General features: G+C 41.1%; 1 protein-coding gene across 2 annotated transcripts in view; it reads left to right on the top strand.

The window, feature by feature from the left end:
• The window catches only part of EFCAB2 (EF-hand calcium binding domain 2), a 108,370-nt gene that overhangs the window by 67,286 nt on the left and 24,330 nt on the right, over positions 1–16,754 (top strand). For both annotated transcript variants that reach the window (XM_053607807.1, XM_053607806.1), the window contains exon 3: positions 6,511–6,583. In XM_053607807.1, coding sequence (XP_053463782.1) covers positions 6,511–6,583 — 73 coding nt within the window. The remainder of the gene's footprint in view (positions 1–6,510; positions 6,584–16,754) is intronic.

Raw genomic sequence — 16,754 nt, 5'->3', positions numbered from 1 at the left:
ATAAACAATATAAAATATTTAATTATACACTTAATAAATTGTCACTTGTGTCACTAGTATCCCTTTGCTGGTCTAGGGATGTAGGATGTATGTTGTCATAATTTCCATATTTCTTTTGGTCATTTGTATCTGAAATAGTTATTTGGTTTTTCATTGTCTTCTTTTCTTTTCGAGACAGAGTCTCACTTTGTGGCCCTTGGTAGAGTGTGTTGGCACCATAGCTCAAGCAACCTCAAACTCTTGGGGACAAGCAATTCTCTTGCCTCAGCCTCCTAACTAGCTGGAATTATAGGCTCCCACCACACCCTGTCCGCCATTTTTCATTATCTTACATGACTCTTTTGATGATTGTTAATCTGTTACTTTGTAGAATGTGCCTTCATTTGAGTAGGGCTAATCTTACCTTATAATTATACTCCATTTATGTATTTTTGTCAAGAACACCCCAGAGATGTTGTTTTGTTCTTCTAAATACCAGAAGGCATAGTATGTCAATTTTTCCCTCTGTTGTATTGGTAACGGAGATGCCATGGTGAAGGTAGTGTCTGCTGTATTTCTTCACTGCATGTTATTGTTTTTCTTCTCTTTTTAAAATTAAATCATAGCTGTGTATTCTTCCCCCTTTCTGTGTCTCTGCGTTTAGTACGTGTGTGTATATAATGCACACACACATACACATTTATACATTTTAGTATTGTTGTTATGATCATCATCTCCATTTTGCTGGACTATTTGACAGTAAGCTGTAAACATTGTAACCTTTTCCTGAAATGCAGGCTTAGTCTCTGTGTGTATTCATAAAAATAATCTTAGAGGCAGAAACTTGGATTAAGATGTCATTTGGCTCATTCCCCTTCTTCTTGCAGATAAATCCTAACCAGCACAAAACTGACATTTTACAGGAGTGATAAACACAAATTCTTACAGGGACAGCCTGTAATATAAACACGGGAACCAGAGTATAGGACAGTAGTCATGCCAGTCTGTATGCCTTAGACTCAACTGGGGGCCACATTTGTCCCTTGAGTAATCAGTTTGTGTCCCATGCAGTGGAAGATCCACGCCTTTACTTGGAGGCACCTGTCACAGTGAGAGTTCTCCTTTCAGTCTAAGTGCCCAGGTGGTACTGGAGAGGGGCAACTGTGGGAGTGGTTAGTAGCATGGATCTCAGGCTCGGTGTGTTTAAATCCCATTTCCACTGTTTACTAGTGTTATGGTTTGGGAAAAACTTAACATTTCTGTGGTTTAGGTTTTTTTTAATCTGTGAAATAATAGTACCCATCTCTCAGAACTTTTGTGAGGAATAAGTGAATAAAAATATTTAAAGCACTTTAAAACAGAGCCTGGCACACATAATAAAATGCTATAGTAGAATACAGTTGTATTCTACTAATACTAATCTGATGGCCAGAAGATATTTTTTTCTGACTTTTGTAAAGATCATGATACTGGTATAAGGGATTTGAGAGAGATGGGGACTATTACTAGGAGTCTTAGAAGAGATGTCCATTCCCAAGCCAGAAAGCTAATTTATCTACTTTCACATTATGAGCAACCTTGTTTCTGTTCCCATCTCCATTTTCTCCTTCCTTCCTTTGTTCTTTCGCTCCTTCCTCTCTTCTTTCCTTCTTTTCCTTTTTTTTGAGATACGGTCTCATTTGTTTCCCAAGCTGGAGTGCAGTGGTACAGTCACAGCTCACCGCAGCCTGACCTCAAGCCATCTTCCTGCCTCAACCTCTCAAGTATCTGGGACTACAGGTGCACACCACCACGTCCAGATAATTTCTTTTCTTGCTATGTTGCCCAGGCTGGCCTCAAGTGATCCTCCTGCCTTGGCCTCCCAAAGTACTGAGGTTATGGTACTTTGCACCCAGCCACTCATCTCATTTTATATTCATCCCTCTTGTCAGACTTCTTCCCAGCTCTTACTTAGATTTCCCTAGTCCTGAAGAAGTCATTGCTTGAATATATTGGCTATTTATGATCGCTGACAAGTAATGTAACATCTTGGGCTTTAGCTTTCTCATCTGTAAAATGGGGATAATAATAGTAGTACCTCCTAGGTTGTTGTGAGGATTCCATGAGTTAATCCATGTCCTGTGCCAGAATGATGACTCACGCTGTGGAACTGTTAGCTCTTGGTTATGATGTCCATACTCTTTAATAGCCTCAATGGTGTTCTATACTTATGATTTAAATTTTCTTACCGCTGACTCTCTTTGGGGTTTTTCCTCCCTTCTCCTCTGCAAGCACTCTTTTTAAGGCCACCACTGATCTTCTGTTTGTCCAAATCTAAGATTTTGCTTATTCTGTAATAATACTCTGTTTTCTATAATGTTTTAAACCATAGAGATCATCTTGCAATCAGGGGATTGGGGACAGGTGGCAGTGAGGGGATTATAGGAGGAAGAGAGGGAGATAGAGTTGAGGAAGGAAAAGAGGGAGTGGGAGGGAGACATGGAGTGGAGAGCTAGTGATGGCAGAATTCTGCAAACGGATTAGGCTTATGGTGGAAAATGGAGTTGACAGTTACACGGTAAGTAATTTGGAAGAAATCTTGTGATTAGGGGTGGCACCTGGGGCTCAAGGAGTAGAGTGCCAGCCCCATATACCAGAGGTGGTGGGTTCAAACCCGGCCCAGGCCAAAAACTGCAAAAATAAAAAATAAAAAGAAAGAAAGAAATCTTATGATTAGTGAAAGGAAGCAGAGAAATAGAATGGTTAGAGGTAGTGAAGCGCCTAACAATTTATTTTTCAACATAAAGAAGATACTTGAAAAATTTAAGACAGAAGAGGAAGCAGCTACTAAAGAAAAGAATGGAGATGCTGAGAGGGAAAGGGAAGTGTGGTAAGAACAAGAGCCAAGACTGCAACGAAGAAAAATGAAGCGGGACTGCTTGACGAAGGAAGAGCACTTTTTATTCCGCCATGACTGAGCGCCCCTACCTGTAGAGTAGGAAATCAACAGGACATGAAGGGAAGTATTGTGGGCCACGGCCAGGACACAGTTGACACTGGATGGCCCACAACAGGTCATGTTTTATTCTGTTAACTGTTTTCTTCCAGCAGTACTTTGTAGGAGCAGAGGAAATGAAAATTAGAGATATTCAGGGTTGTAGATTGACAGAGTAGGCAGGATTCAGGGTGGTGATAACGGCTGGCTGTACAGTATTAAGCAGCCGTGTATAGATTAATTAACTGCTAAACATAACTGCGTGAGTGAGCCTAGGCACAACCAATAAGGAACCATCCAGTCAACCCACAGAGTCATGAAAAATAGTAAATCATTACTGATTGAGCTACTGTGTTTTGGTCAGCTTGTTACACAGCACTAGAAGGCTGCAATGCTGTGCTTTGTGTTAAGTCTGAGAGGAAGCCTGAGGCCAGGGAGGCTGATGCAAAAATAGAGGTTAGTCCCAAGGGAGATCTGTGCAAGATGGAGAAGAATGGAGGGGCATGTGGACAGTATCTATGTAGAAGGAGCGCAGGTGCATAATGTGAGAGCAAGGACAGGGCTTGTCATCTTGACATACGTGTGCTGGAGAGGCAAGTCCTGGTGATGGTTAAGTGCTGGAGAGAGCCTGGAAACAGCTAAGACTCCTCTTTTTTCCTTTCCCTTTCACTCTTGGCAGAGACCTTTTACTACACAGAGGAAAGAGAAGTCTTCACATGACAGTTTCTTCATCATCCCATTTCCAAAGCACATGCTAGAGATACCGATAAGAACTGCACCGTAAGAGTTGAGGTTATAAATTAGTCACATTTCTTTCCATTTTGAGTGCAACCAAGTCCCACTTCCCTACTTGTCAAGATTAGTAAAAAGTTCAATATGAGCTGTTTTTGTGGCTCTTTCTTTTCCTCTCTTATATTGTACAAAAGTTCCTCTCAATGTTGATAGGTTTTTGGACACTGACTTTAAACAAAGCAACTTTTCAAGGACTTGCAGCAAGTCCTTGAAAAATTTCACTGTAATGTTAATAACAAAATTATGTCATTGTACATCTTTTTGCTTAAAAGTCGGAGTTTCCAAGAACATAACCCAGGATGTTAAGTGAAGAAGTTTCTGTACTGGGACCCCAACACTACTGCAGTCTTCAGGGGGAAAGAGGAAAGAGGAAAACCACTGAACTGACAGGCTGTCCAGACTTGAGGCTGGAGTCGTGACCACTTCCTCTAGGCCAGCTCAGCCACAGGGAGCCTTAGCACCGCTTCCAAATCCCCAGACCTCAAAGGAAGAGATTAGCTTTGCACGGGAGGAGGAAACTTTGTCCAGTGTCAGGAAAAGAGGGAAAGAGAGCTGAGCTAGCAGGTCAGTTAGAGGAGAATAGGGTCAGTTCTGGAGGCAGTCATGGTGTTGGTCTTTAGGCCACTGTAGGCCCATCACCAAAAGAATCCTTGCTGTTTCCCTTGTATAAGTCAGGCCTTTGGATTCAGGAGTAGACAGAAGTTGCCTGATGCCCAGAAGACATTGCATAGACTTTGTTTTCTGTGGTCTACGTAGGCAAAATGAGACCATCTAGCTAAGTTAGCTGAGAAGAGGATGGTGACAGGTTCTGCAAGGGGATGTGGGAAGAGGAAGAGGGGAATTCCATTAGTCTGTAGGGAAGACGGGCCGTGCTCTCACACGTAGCAACGTGTAGGTGGCAGGACCTAGGAGGGGAGTGGCTGCAGGGACACTGAGCACTGGGTGCCTGGCTCAGGCCTTCCCACTTTCCCAGGAAGCCCACTTACTCGTTAAGTTACTCAGTGAACAATACCCTCACCAGTCTCCAGCCTTGCACCGGCTCACTTCCTTAGCATTAAAATGTGCTCATATCTTCCTGGTCTTAAACATTTAAAAACCAACCACACCTACGGTGCATCTTAGAAGGGTACAGGTGAAACGTACTAAATGTAGAATATAAATGTCTGAACACAATAACTAAGAAAATGCCATGAAGGCTATGTTAACCAGTTCGATGAAAACATTTCAAATTGTATATAAAACCAGCACATTGTACCCCATGATTGCATTAATGTACACAGCTATGATTTATCTCCTTTATGTTAAAAGCTTGTTTATTCGTTTCATTCTCTGTTAGAGCAGAAATTCCATGAGTGCAATGACAATTTTTAGCTTATTCATTACTGTATCCTTAGCTCCTAGCATACTCTCTGGCACATACTGAGCACTCATGTTTGTTCTGTTGACTGAATGGGATCTGGAATTATTTTAACTTTAGTGCTGCCACTTCCTAGCTGTGCAACCTTGGGCAAGTCATTTATCCTTTCTAAGTTTCAGTTTATTTATCTGTGTGTTGGAATAATATTACCTATGTAACTAAGACAGGACTATTAGGAAGATCAAGTAAGATGGTATATGTGAAACTACTTTCCAAATATTGTGCAAATAAAGTATTAAGCAAATATAAAGTATGGGAATTTATGTCATGATATCATATATATTAAAGTACTTAAGTAACCTGAATATAAAATGGCTACCTTGGGTCTAGTGTTAACATTAGAGAAAAACCACAATCCAATATCCCCAAAACATTAAAAAACAATTTAAATAGGGGTGGCGCCTGTGGCTCAGCGAGTAGGGCACCAGCCCCATATACCAGGGGTGGTGGGTTTGAATGTGACCCTGGCCAAACTACAACAACAACAACAAAAATAAAATAAAGAAAAACTATTTAAATATTGTTTAAGTTTCTCAGAGAGGCACAGAGGGTTTATGTGCTGACAGAGTACTATGTAATTCTAATTTTCTTTATATTTGCCTCTCTTCTCAAAATCTGAGTCATGATAGCAGCTGTTCCCTATGAAGCGCTATCTGAAAGGAGTTTACATAGAAAATTTAAATTTTCTAGTAGCCACATTTTGTTCAAACGTAAAAAAGAAGCAGGCATTGACAGATAAATTTAACAGAGTGTAATTAGCAAAGAATGATTTGAGAATCAGGTATCCCCCTCAAACAGACTAGGTAAAGGGTGACACCAGAGTTACCACATGGCCAGATATTTATGGACAGAAAAAGGCAAGTGATGGGCAGGTAACCTGCAAGTCAGAGTGGGATTTGAACCCTGCCAGTTTGGCATCAGAGGCCATGCTTTTAAGCACTGTGATACTAATGTAAACTTCACCTAAAAACCCCTGGGTCAACATCATCATGCCCATTTTACAGATGTGGAAACTGGGGCTCAAAAGAGTTAAGTACCACTTAAAATCAGTGGATGACATTCCTTTTCCTACTTCCCCATCTCTCCTTTCTATTCCCTTTCTAGCACTTTTTGATTTTGGCCAGGCAAGGCTTGCATTTGCCAGTGAGTGAAAACATTTCTTTCATCGTCTTTGGTTCACTTGTCTGCCTTTTTCTTTTCCCAGAAAGCATCTTTTATAATCATGAAGCAATATCTGAGTTATTTGGTTTGCTACGATCCATTTTCTCTGAAATAATTTCGAGAAACATAGCACTTGCCTTTTCAGAGTTTATATTCTAAAATTATTGATAACCTTTGTTTTCCCCAGAGAGATTGGCACAATCATCAGGTCATTAGGATGCTGCCCCAGTGAGGGAGAGCTGCAAGATCTGATTGCAGAGGTAAGTGGGCTAAGAAAGTTTTCTTTCAGAAGCCCATCTATGTGACAGCTACTCTTTGTAATTCGCAACAGTCCTTCTCTGAAACTTAAAAATACCCCAGACTACTTGAGGGGCTCAGTGAAGATAATAGGACAGCTGTGTAGCTTTGCATATTAGTGACCAGTAAGATCTGAAAGAATTAAGATCAGATCTTGAAAAAATGCCTATGAACAAATAACACAATTGACCAAATGAAGAACCCACTTTAGAAACTATCCTGTCTTGGGTGGTGCCTGTGGCTCAGTGAGTAGGGTGCTGGCCCCACATACCCAGGGTGGCAGGTTCAAACCCAGCCCTGGCCAAACTGCAATGACAACAGCAACAAAATAAACAATAGAATTTCATTTAAAAAAATTAAAAAAAAGAGAAACTATCCTTTCTTTAAAATTAGTTGAAGAAACATCAGTAGACACAAGGGACCAACCATATGCAGAAAGGCTATTGGCAGATGAAAATAATGTAAAAAATGTTGTTTCAACAGGAACAGAAACAGAGACTACAAGGAATTTATATTTATTTGGGGCAATAAAACTAAGTTTCAGAACAAGTAGTAAACAGAACGTGATAATAAGAACTAACTTCTTATTGACCAAATACTCTCATAATTTTTTTAAATGACTATAATAGCGTAGATGAGTCCCTGGAGAATTTTTCCACAAAGCAGTGGAGAAGCACCTTAAGATCACAGTGCGTCATACTCTGTTTGGTATTCCAGAAAGGTTTCTCATCTAATTTCATGTGTAGCTTTCATTTTAACAGAGACCTTAAAGGGAAACAGCTACCTGGACCACCCGTAGGAGAAGAATCTTCAGAACTGCTTATCTAGCTTCTAGGGTGGAGTATAACAAAGAGGAGAAAGAAGAAAGGCACCTAGTGGGGACTTTAATTGTCTCCTTATTCCTTACTCCTAGCATAGTACTTGTTCAGTGTTAAATTTAAGAGAAGGAATTGTGACTTAATGGGAGTCAACCTCTGTGAGTGTAGGTTTTTCTATAATAATAATACCCACTTCAAAGTATGCTTCAAAGATAAATGAGAAGATGTGTTTTTTATTTTTTTATTTTTACATATACACATGTTTATTAGATTTCCATTTTTTTGCCTTCACAAAATTAAAAAGGCTTAAAATTTAATAACAACAATAATGTTTAAGATAAGGACTAGAAACAAAAACCTCGTAAGTTTGTTTTTGTTTTTACAGACAGGGTCTTAATCTGTTGCCCAGGCTGGAGTGCAGTGGTACAACCATCGTTCACTGTAGCCTCAAGCTCCTAGGCTCACGTGATCCTCCTGCCTCAGCTTCCACATAACTACAACTATAAACACACACCACTACACCTGGCTAAATTTTTTTTTATTGTTTGGGATTCATTGAGGGTACAAAAAAATTAGGTTACACTGATTGCATTTGTTAGATAAAGTCCCTCTTATAATTGTGTCCACCGCCGAGAGATGTGCAATACACTGTGACCCCCCGAACCCCCTTTCTCCTGCCCATTTGCTCATTTCCCTATACCCCCCCCCTTTATTAGCTGATCTCTTGCCTTCATATTAGAATACGGTACATTGGATTCTTACTTCAAAATTCTTGTGATGCTTTACTAAGAAGAATGTGTTCCACCTCCATCCAGGTTAATACAAAACATGTAAAGTCTCCATCTTTTTTAGTGGCTGAATAGTATTCCACGATATACATACACCACAGCTTATTAATCCATTCTTGGGTTGGTGGACATTCAGCTGTTTCCACATTTTGGCAATTATGAATTGAGCTGTGATAAACCGTCTAGTGCAAATGTCCTTATGATAAAAGGATTTTTTTTCTTCTGGGTAGATGCCTAATAAAGGGATTGCAAGATCAAATGGGAGTTCTAATTTGAGTTCTTTTGAGGATTCTCAGTACTTTCTTCCAAAAAGGCTATATTAGTTTGCAGTTGCACTAGCAGTGCAAAAGTGTTCCCTTCTCTCCGTATCCATGCCAGCATCTGCAGATTTAAGACTTTGTGATATGGGCTGATGTTCCTGGCTTTGTTTTTATTACTAACAACTGCCTTGGCTATATGGAGTTTCTTCTGGTTCCATACAAACAAAGAATTATTTTTCCAAGTCTTGAAAGTATGATGATGGTGGGCGGCACCTGTGGCTCAGTTGGTAAGGCGCCGGCCCCATATACCGAGGGCGGCGGGTTCAAACCCGGCCCCGGCTGAACTGCAACCAAAAAATAGCTGGGCATTGTGGCGGGCACCTGTAGTCCCAGCTGCTTGGGAGGCTGAGGCAAGAGAATCGCTTAAACCCAGGAGTTGGAGGTTGCTGTGAGCTGTGTGATGCCATGGCACTCTACCGAGGGCCATGAAGTGAGACTCTGTCTCTACAAAAAAAAAAAAAAAAAAATAGAAAGTATGATGATGGTATTTTAATGGGGATGGCATTGAATCTGTAGATTGCTTTGGATAGTATAGACATCTTCACAATGTTGATTCTTCCCAGCCATGAGCATGGTGTGTTCTTCATTTGTTATCTTTTACTATTTCTTTTCTTAGGGTTTCATAATTTTCTTTGTAGAGGTCCTTCACCTCTTTTGTTAGGTATATTCCTAGGTATTTCTTTCTTTTCTTTTTTTTTGAAGCTACTATGAAGGGAATTGTGTCCTTGATTAGCTTCTCACCTTGGCTGTTACTCACATATACAAAGGCTACTGATTTGTGTACATTGATTTTGTATCCTCAGACATTGCTGTATATTTGATCACTTCCAGGAGTCTTGTGGTTGAGTCTTTAGTATTCTCTAAGTATAAGATCATATTGTTGGCAAAGAGCGAGAGTTTGATGTCCTTTGGCAAAAAGCTAGAGTTTGATGTCCTCTGCCCCCATTTGGATGCCCTTTATTTCCTTCTCTTGCCTGATTTTCCTTCTCTTGAAGTTCTAGTTTGACTAGAACTTCCAGCACTATGTTGAATAGTTGTGGTGATAGAGGACAACCTTGTCTGGTTCTAGTTCTAAGTGGAAAAGCTTTCAGTTTTACTCCATTCAGTATAATATTAGCTGTGGGTTTGTCATAGATGACTTCAATCAGATTCAGAAATGTGCCACCTATGCCTAAATTCTTAAGTGTTCTAATTAGAAAAGGATGCTGAATTGTATCAAATGCTTTTTCTACATCTATTGAAAGAATCATATGGTCTTTGTTTTTTGCTTCTGTTGATACGGTGAATTATGAACTCACATATGTTAAACCAGCCTTCTTTCCCTGGGATGAAACCTATTTGATCGTGATGACTGATTTTTTTTAATGTGCATCTGTAATCTATTGGCTAAGATTTTATTGACAATTTTTACATCTATATTCATTAGTGAAATTGGTGCGAAATTCATCTTTTCCTGGTTTTGGTATCAGGGTGATGTTTGCTTTGTATATCATGTTGGGGAAGATTCCTTCCTTCTCAATTTTTTTGAATAATTTCTGCAGTATGCCAGGTATAAGCTCTTCTTTGAAGGTTTGACAGAATTCTGGAATGTCTGGACCAGGAATTTTTTTTGTTGGGAGATTTTTTTATTGTTTCTTCAATCTCATTTCTTGAATTCAGTGCGTATCATTGATTAGCTTCTCATCTTAGCTGTTACTTGCATATATCAAGAGATCTATTTCTTCTTGATTGAGTCTAGGGAGAGGGTGTGATTTCAGGTATTGATCCATTTCCTCCACATTGTCAAATTTCTGGGCATAGAGTTTTTTGTAGTACTCAGAGATGATTTCTTATATCTCTGTGGCATCTGTTGTTATTTCCCCTTTATTGTTTCTAATTGAGGTTATTAGAGATTTTACTTTTTTATTTCTAGTTAGTCTGGCTAAAGGTTTATGTATTTATTTTTTCAAAAAACCAACTTTTTGATTAATTTTCTGAATGATTCTTTTGTTTTCAATTTAATTCATCTCTGATTTAATTTCGGTTATTTGTTTTCTTCTGCTGGGTTTGGAATTAGATACTCTTCTTTTTCTAATTACATAAAATGGTTCATGAATATGTTGATGTGCTCTATTTCTGTTTTTTGAATGTAGGCATCTAATGTGATAAATTTCCCTCTTAAGACTGCTTTTGGTAGTCACCCTCGAGTAGCTGTAGTGTGGTATGCGAGTCACAAAGCCCCGACTCACCTGATTCCTAGTACTTGTAGCCCTATTTCTTTAAGATGCCTGAAGAAGTGCAATGTGGAGAGGAGGAGATGGAGACTTTTGTCTTTCAGGCAGAAATTGCCCAGCTCATGTCTCTTATCATCAATACCTTCTATTCCAACAAGGAAATTTTCCTTTGAGAGTTGATTCTTAATGCTTCTGCTGCCTTGGACAAGATTTGTTATGACAGCCTGACAGATCCTTCCAAGTTGGACAGTGGTAAAGAGTTAAAAATTGACATCATCCCCAACCTTCAGGAATGAACTCTGACCTCGGTAGACACTGGCATTGGCATGGCCAAGGCTGATCTCATAAATAATTTGGGAACCATTATTTAACTTGAAAACTTTCTCCTCTAGCACTGAGGCTCTTTCTTCTTCTCCATGGTCTAACCTATTTTTGATACTTTCTGCTGCATCTTATTCCCTGATTGTCTCCTTCATTTCCTTAAGCTCCAGCATAAGGAGCTTTCTGTATTCTATACATCTCTCATCTGACTTTTGTTTCTGTCTTTCCATTTTCTCGTCCATTCTTTTAATTGTCTTTATCATCCATATTTTAAATTCTTTCTGTCAAGTCCATTAATTATTTATAGGTAGAGCCTTCTGCGGTAGGTACTTTATGGCCCCTTAGGGGCATTCCTCTGTTTTGGTTTTTCACATTGCCCAAATTTTTCAGTTGGTTCCTCCTCATGTGTTCTTTCCTCTTGTTCAGCCCCTTGTCGTCATTTTTACTTCTCACTGCCTCCTTTGTTTCCAACAGAAGTCCTTGCTCTTGATGACAGTATGCTGCATTGTGTCACTGGGACACCAGGTGGCACTGTGGGTTTTTTAGCAGAGCACACAGCCAGCAACCTCTATGGTTCTTATTCTAAACTTAGTTGCCTTTGGTGATTGCCTGATTGTTTCCTCAGCATTCAGACACTGCTGGGTTGGGATCTTTAAGCTCACAAGAATCCTTCAGGGGCAGGTCTCATAGCAGCTCCTAACTCCAGTGCCTGTGGAGTGCAGGAGTCCCTCAGTCTGTCCCAAGAGTAGAGTTCTGATCCTGGCAGGTGGAATTAAGACAGCTTTGCTTTGGGCCCCTGTTAAGACCTTCTCATGACCTTCCCATAATGGCAGCCCCCTGCCTGCTGAGACCTTCTCAGTATGGCTGCCTCTCCAGCTACCAAACCTATGTCAAATCTGGTTGTTGTATACTGTCCACTCTTCCAAGCTTTCCACTCAATGCATAGCTTTCCCCAACAACTGAAAACTCCAGAAAGACTTCCTGCCCTCCCTGGGCTGCCAGCCAATCCCAGAAGGTCTCAGTCCCTTGCCTAATTCATTAGATTTCCACTTCTCCAGGTCATATGTTGCATCCAGCTCACCACCTCCTTGCTGTGCTCCCTAAGCTATGACTCTGGATAAGGTCCCCACACTAGGTATGGCTAGGTTCTCTCTTTTTCCACAGTTGTTTTAGGAGAGCTCACCTGAATGATCCTTCTGGTCTGCCATCTTTCTCTGCCCCCCCCCCCCCGCAACCTGGCTAATATTTTTATAGTTTTTCTAGAGACATGGTCTCTCATTATGTTGCCCAGGCTGGTCTTGAAATCCTGGCCTCAAGCAATGTTCCTTCCTCAGCCTCCCAAAATGCTGGGATTATAAGCATGAGCTACTGTATCTGGCCCCTAGAAGACATGGTTTGCATGGTTTCTATGCCAAACTGTATAAAGTTGAGGAATGGAAAATTAGAAAGATGACTCTGAAAATATTTGATAAAGGAATATAAGTTTTAAGAATACATTGTTTTTACATTTGGGGATTCAATAAAGCTTTTTTTTACCAAGTGTAGTGGGAAAGCTTATTTTTCCTGAATTGGTACTTAACACTTAAAAAAAAAATAGCTGCTGTCTTAAAGTGTTGTTAACCACAATACTGGAATTGGTGTTAGGGAGAAGCAGGCTGGCCCTGTGGAAGAGATAGAAACAAGAAGATGAATTTACAGTTAAATCATAATTATTGCATATTCAGTAGGGTAAGCAGAGCAGTAATAAAAAATGCCTCTGAGACCCGGCACAGTGGCTCACATCTGTAATTCTAGCACTCTGGGAGGCTGAGGCAGAGCTCATGAGTTCAAGACCAGCCTGAGCAAAAGCAAGACCCCGTCTCTACTAAAAAATAGAAAAACTGAGGCAAGAAGATTGCTTGAGCTCAAGAGTTGGAGGTTGCTGTGAGCTATGAATTCCATAGCACTCTACCCAGGGCAACAGCTTGAGACTCTGTATCAAAAAAAAAAAAGCCTCTGAAGGTCAGAAAAAGAGACTCTTGAGAACCTAGTCAGTCATTTGTATGTTTTAACTTCTATCAGAAATGAGCAAATCATGGCCCCTGGCCAAATTCAGCCCATTGCCTGTGTTTGTAAATTAAGTTGTATTAAATCAGTATAACCGTACTCTTTGTACCCTCAATGAATCCCAAACAATAAAAAAAAAAAAAGTAAATAAAATTATTTGAAACATGGTTAAAGTCTTTATGTACTATCTGTGGCTATTTTCTCACTATAAGGGCAGAGTTAATAGTTGCAACAGAAAGGCTTGCAGAGCTTAAAATATGTACTTTTTGGCCCTTTACAGAAAAAGTTTGCCCAACTTTCAATCTGTAGGTTTCTATGCCAAAGTAAAACAAATGCCACCTCTAGTATCAGAAGATCTGGGTTCAAACCCTACAACTACCACTTAAATGATAGGGCTCTCAATAAGCTGCTTAATCCTTCAAAACTTAGTTCTACATCTGCAAAAGGAGTATAATAATATCAAGGGTTTTATGGGGATTAAATTTAATAACTGTGAGGAATCAACTGTTACTTGGTGGGCACTCGGCACACATTTGGGTTTGCGCTGCAGGTGGCTCTCTACCAAAATAACCCACTATTTGGGGCACTTAGCCATTGTGGATACTTAGATCCCAAAGTTTTGTTTTATTTTTATCCTTTTCCTTAGGCACATTGATGCAACCAGTGAAAATTACAGATATTTAGAACAATTATGGAGCAGTGAGGATAGTTTTTTTTCTATATTTGAATACCAACACAATTACTTCTAATTAAATTCTAGTAATATACTTAAACAGCTTTGAGCATGACTGCTCTTTTTGAATATTCCCAAGGAAATAAGAGGGGAAAATTATATATACATGCATATTTGTACAGATTTAAATACATTTAATTTTTTTTTTTTTTTTTTAGAAAAAAAAAAGTGAGACTCTGTCTCACTTTATCACCCTTGGTAGAGTGCTGTGGTGTCACAGCTCACAGCAACCTCCAACTCTTGGGCTTAGGCAATTCTCTTGCTTCAGCCTCCCAAATAGCTGGGACTACAGGTGCCTATCAGAACGCCCGGCTATTTTTTTGTTGCAGTTTGGCCAGGGCCAGGTTCGAACCCGCCACCCTCAGTATAGGGGGCCGACGCCCTACCCACTGAGCCACAGGTGCCACCCTAATACATTTAATATTTAATATATTTAAATACATTTAAAAATCAAAGCTCCATAATAGTAAAGTAAACATCTAAGGGTACATATCAGATATTGTTAAATGTTCTGTAATAGTGTCAGATATAAAACCATTTAAATGTATGTTGGGTGGTCACAGTCCCCATGTGGGCTGGTGTCAGCATCAAGTCCAGTGCTACTGGATAGAAACCTGGTTCCCTACCTGCTCATCAGCACCCAGGTCCTCATGGACATGGGTCTCATAATGGTAGGCAATAAGCACTTGCACGTGGAGGTGATGCAGCTTCTAGGCCATCAGCCCAGCCATCAGCTCAGCTTTTCTGCTTCACTCAGTGCTTGTATCACTTGGTCCAGGTCTGTAAGAGTTACCCTTGCAGTAGTTTGCCCTGTCTCCTAAGGTCCTTGCCACATTATTAGGCATTGTGGGAAACAGCTTTTGTGAGCACCGTGTCAAGGACCTTCCTCACATAGCCCTAGACAGGCTGGAATGCAGGGGCTTCTGTGTGTTGAGCATGACATGGGCGGGCCAGACACTGGTGTGGTACCTGTAACTAGGAGTGACTCTCTCACAGTGACTTGTGGACAGGGCTGTGCTTCTTTGGAGGGGCTCCTCCCCCAAACCCCTATCTCACTGACTGCCTTGCCCCTCTCTTCCCAAATTGTTACTGCCCATGACCCAGCCCCAGTGGGTAGTGAATGGCTTTCTATGCAACCTTGGCTGGTCAGTGGCAGGACAGGGCCCCTCACCCAGTTGCTTCCAGCTGTCCTCCTGCTTTAGGGCTGACCCAGGGCCTTGGGGTAGGCTGTGTTCTGTGGGCAGGCTGTCCCTGGCCCAGCCCTGGACACTCCAGTGGGAGATGGCCCCAGGAGCAGGTAGGTGGGTCCTGCATAGCTATTGCAGGTGGATAAAGGGCTGGGGCGAGTGCTTGTTCCTCTGCTCTACTTAGGCCTAGACCTTCCTCACCTGGAATGTTTCCCTGGGGGTCTGCCCACTTCCAAGGAGAGAGCCCCAGGCCTGGGAGGAGCTCTCTGAGGCATAGCCCAGCACTCTGTTTCCATAGGTAAAAATGTATATCCTTTGAAGTTCAAACCTAAGTGGAATTAGGGAGGATTTAAACTAATTACAAAGGAGAACTAAAAGATCTTTGAAAATAAGACTCATGTTGGTAAGATTGTTGACTCAGGTTTAGGAACTGTGTAAGGATTATGACTCTCTTTTGGCATGACCATTCATAGCCTCCACTTCCCCATTCCTGCCCTTTTTAGGATGTAGACATTAAGCAATACCCTGTTAGCTACCCATTTTGCTCTTAAATATGCTGTGCTCTATTAACCATTTCCATAATTCCCTGTGGCTGCCTCTTCAACTTTACTTACTGTTATATGAAGTCTCTTAGCGTCTGTGGTTAAACAACTCTGTCTGGCTTTTATTACCTAGGTTGCAGGGATTGGCCAGCAAATCATTGCATGGATTTAACAAGCCCAGGTCTGTGCTCTGGTTAATCCTGCCTGCAGAGGGCGCCATCACAGAGCCTGGTGATGCTGGTTCCCTTCTGGGCACATGACTGATGCTGATAGTGAACGGTGTGTTGTCTAAGCTCCTCTCTGGGTGGGTTTTGTGACTTAAAAGTACCCACTTCTGTCAACTCAGTTTTTTTTTTTTTTGAGTCAGTCTCATTTTGTCGTCCTCAGTAGAGTGCTGTGGCATCATAGCTCACAGCAACCTCAAACTTTTGGGCTGAAGTGATTCTCTTCCTTCAGCCTCCCAAGTAGCTGGGACTACAGGCGCCCACCACAATGCCCAGCTATTTTTTTTTATATCCTTAATATTCACTGTTGCTCAGGCTGGTGTTGAACTTGTGAGCTCAAACAATCCACCTGCCTTGGCCTCCCAGAGTACTGGGATTACAGGCATGAGCCAGTGCGCCCAGCCATCAGCTCAGCTTTTCTGCTTCACTCAGTGCTTATTATCACTTGTTCCAGGTCTGTATAAGAGTTACCCTCGCAGTACTTTGCCCTGTCTCCTAAGGTTCTTGCACATTATTAGATTTTGTGTCATGAGAAAGTACCTGAAGTGGATAATTTTTGCTTATCCAGTTCTGTATTCCAGCCCTCTTGGTCAAGCACTCTCATCCAATCTCAGGGATACTCTCAGCTCTTTTAGTCCTGGCCAGCTAATTCCTTTTGCTGTTTCAATGTATAGTCTCTTTCCTCCCTCATCAGGCCCAGCACTTCCCCAGCCAGATTATGCTGAGATTTAACCCTCAGTTAAGAGCTAGGAGAAGACCACAGGAAGTGTGGCCTTGGCTCAGTGATAGCTGGGAGCATTATTCAATTATGTTTCCGGCCGTTGGAAATTTAAAAGGTACATCTTCGTGGTTGCCATAGTTGGCACCTGGAAAAGCTGCAATGTGAACCAGGTTCTATGTCCGATAGAATATGACCAAAAGGAGTTGGCTGCTCTGTATCTT

The sequence above is a fragment of the Nycticebus coucang genome, chromosome 10 (genome assembly GCF_027406575.1).
Source record: "Nycticebus coucang isolate mNycCou1 chromosome 10, mNycCou1.pri, whole genome shotgun sequence".
Taxonomy (NCBI): Eukaryota; Metazoa; Chordata; class Mammalia; order Primates; family Lorisidae; genus Nycticebus; species Nycticebus coucang.
This window is presented reverse-complemented; position numbering and strand designations above follow the sequence as displayed.